We start from the raw sequence: 3,259 nt of genomic DNA on the forward strand, positions 1-3,259 counted from the left end.
CTGGGAAAGGGCTAGCTATAATGCTGAACGAGAGTGCAACTCCCACGTGTAATGGCCAGTCTCATAATACCTGTGACAGGCTTGTCTGTAAATGGCCAGGGCCTCTATCACAAGGGTGGGCAGAAAGAAGATCACCAAATATGTTGGTTTTCAAATCCTAGCATTCCTAACTATTGGCCATACTTTGGGAGCTGAACTTCAAAACATCTGGAGCTTTACCTTCTGCCCCCCCCCCCCCCCTTTATCTCAAATGTATGGAACTTGTTACTAGTGCAGAAACAGCATACATGGTCTGTAGCTGAATACAATCAGAGGAACCGATTAATAACATACTACACAGCCAACAAGGTATTGATTAACGTTCATTCAAACTGCCATGTTCTTCTTTATTATGTGAAAGTTACTCCATTGCCAAAGGCTGCCATGCGATAGAAATTGTTTTAACAAAAATATAAAATAAGAATAGGGGAAAGGAGACCAGAAAATTCAAAGATACAGAGTCAAAATCTTCCCTCTACTCCTAATTCTCGTACAACAGATTTCTGAATGGCTCGATGGATGCTGCTTACTTCGTTCTGAGTCAGGGTTCTTTCCAAATGTCGGTAAGTTATTTGGTAACAATGGCTGACTCTTTTTGTCCTAGAAAACACAAACCATATGCTGGGTGTTAGTGGTAGGTCAAGCTGTACATCTTTAGAGGAAATAAAAAACAGCCTTGGCTATGCATAATGCACTTCTATGGAAGAGGGAGCAGCAAACTCCATTCCATAGCCTTGTTTGTTTCTCAAGGTTTCCAGCAATATTAGTCCTCCTTAGAACAGACCCACTGAAATGAATGGCTCTATTCTAGTTAGTACTAATATTGGCTACAACTCAGTACATACAACCATCTCATTTTTCCTCTTTTAACAATCTCTCTCATTTTAAAACCTTGTATTGGTGATTATGTGTCCTTCGGTGTGTGTGTCTGTGGATAGACAAGGTGAAAATCATTTGCCTTGAACTGTTGAACACCTAAGAATAGAAATTCATATGTACAAAGCCTTTACACAAGGGATGGCTGAATAGGGCATCTGAGGTGGCATCAAAGCACGGTTGCCATAGCACAGAAATGGGCAGCTCACAGCCTTCCAGATATTTTGGCCTGTAAGTCCCTTCTGTCTCGGCCAGAGAAGCCAATTGTCAAGGATCATGGGAGTTTTAGGTCAACATGTCTGAAGAGCTACAACTTGCCCACTCCTGCTATTGTACACATGCCCGTTTCCTGTGTACCACCACCACCACCACCACCACCACCGATCCAGTGGCTTTGCACTCTCACTGTGTACATCAGATGGCTAAAACTAGCATCCAAGAGAATGACCAATGATATTCAAGAAATACTATCACATGAGGAGGCACCTGACATAGAGCATGCTCCTTGGACCAACTACTACAAATTACGGCAGTTGGGGCTGGATCCTGGCACCTCTGTGGCCATGGGAAGGGAAAAATGTGAAGCTAGGAGAACTATTTCTGTCTAGAGATGGGCAAACCCATCAGCTTTGCTTTTGATATTTTTGGCATTTGATTTTTTAAAATCTCAAGTTTGCACCATCTCGTATATGAAATTTACAAATCTTGGTAAGCTCTTATTGAAAACAGCCTGAAATAAAATTGTTACCCATCAGCACTGGCTAAATTCAATCAGGACAGCTATTTACAGCATGGAGAAGACCATGTTGTACCTGCTTGTTAAAGATGAGGAACCCAACAGGAAAAAAGGGGTGGCAGTTCTAATTCAACATCACAAAGAGGGTTGAACATACACACAAAGATTCCAGGTCAGACTTTTATGAGCTAAACACTAAAAACCTTTTCTCTGAATGGCTGGATCAATTGATTGATGGATTTGCCACTTTCACTTTCTCTGTCATTCAGATTTTTAAAATCTCAAGTTATTTCTGTACATTGATGAAGAAATCAATAAATTTTTAAGAAAAGAAGATGCTAAACAAAATTGTCATGCATTCCTATTTCTGCCCAGAGAGTTAGCAAATGTAGCTTGTTCAGGAGAAGCTCTAATTCATTTCTGCATGGCTGAGAAGAAAGAACAAGCTCCCTGAATTAACTTCTGCTGTATAAGGTTGTCGTACTGGCTGTCCAAGGGAGGAGAAAGGAAGTATGAGGGTGTCACACATTTCAGGGGTACTGATGGAACAGTTCCCATGGGGAATACATGCTCTCTTTCCCCCTTACTTGGAACAATTTTGAAACAGTTCTCCCCACCACCCTTTAAAATAGTATTTATTTTTTATTCAAACACACCCATGGAATGGTCACATGCAACATGCTACACAAGCTTTCTTTGAGAAGGGCTTTTCAAGCAAAGGCTGGATGGTCACCTATCAGAAGTGTTGTGGTTGTACATTTTGTAAATCAGCACGCTAGATGGCTTTTTAGGTCTTTTTCCATACTGTGATTCCATGACCCATCAATGCTCTTTAGTTAAATCAATTTTTGTGTCCGTGCATGTGTGTCTATGCATGTGTGCATGCATGCATGAACTTGTACTTCTTACTGTCTCACAACAATATCCTGTAATTTCAAGAACATTTTCTCCCTTTTTCTGTTTTAGAAACTCTTTTCTTTAGATTTTATATGTCCCCTGACTTCAGGCATTGGAGTGCAATCTCTTACTAAGATTTTTTCCCTCTTGGAACATGTCTGTCCTTTCTTACCTAAGGCTTCTTCTCTTTTTATTTACCTTTATAAGGTAACTAAGCAATAGGAAAAGGATGGGAATTAAGGCTAATGCAGCATTAAGGGGGAAGCTGCTCCTTCATTCTATCAAAAAGAATCAACTGTATGTAACCGTGCTGTATAGTTTGAATCCTTATTTAAAACAACACAACAAGGAAAGCAAGTTTGGCTAAAGACCAAACAGGGAAAAAAATCAGCATATGCATCATGGGCATTGACAACTCTGCAGTATCTTTTCTGTAATGTCTCGATAAGGCTGTTGCATTGTAACAGTCTGTTTCCATGTCGCATCCCTTATTTTTTTGCCAGTGTAACTGGCAGTAGCTTCAGAAGCACACACAAGTGTGCCTCAGTCATCCAACAGGCCGCCCCACTTTACGGAGTACTGGTCTTTCACTGATAGGTCATGACCCACAACTGAATCATGGCACTTCCTAAGCTGTGAAGCATCAGTAGTAATCCATGCTTTCAGAGAGAGAGAGAGAGAGAGAGAGAGAGAGAGAGAGAGAGAGAGAGA

At 40.8% G+C, this 3,259-nt stretch overlaps 1 protein-coding gene across 5 annotated transcripts in view; it reads right to left on the bottom strand.

The window, feature by feature from the left end:
• Window positions 1-3,259, bottom strand: part of FARS2 (phenylalanyl-tRNA synthetase 2, mitochondrial) — a 296,018-nt gene that overhangs the window by 17,281 nt on the left and 275,478 nt on the right. For 3 of the 5 annotated variants that reach the window (XM_044454811.1, XM_044454807.1, XM_044454808.1), the window contains one exon: window positions 350-639. The exons of the other annotated variants lie outside the window; for them this stretch is intronic. In XM_044454811.1, coding sequence (XP_044310746.1) covers window positions 501-639 — 139 coding nt within the window. In that variant the 3' untranslated portion in view covers window positions 350-500. Of the gene's footprint in view, window positions 1-349; window positions 640-3,259 lie in introns of those variants that run through there. 5 annotated transcript variants of the gene reach the window in all.

The sequence above is a fragment of the Varanus komodoensis genome, unplaced genomic scaffold (genome assembly GCF_004798865.1).
Source record: "Varanus komodoensis strain SLA01 unplaced genomic scaffold, ASM479886v1 scaffold8, whole genome shotgun sequence".
NCBI classification, from domain to species: domain Eukaryota; kingdom Metazoa; phylum Chordata; class Lepidosauria; order Squamata; family Varanidae; genus Varanus; species Varanus komodoensis.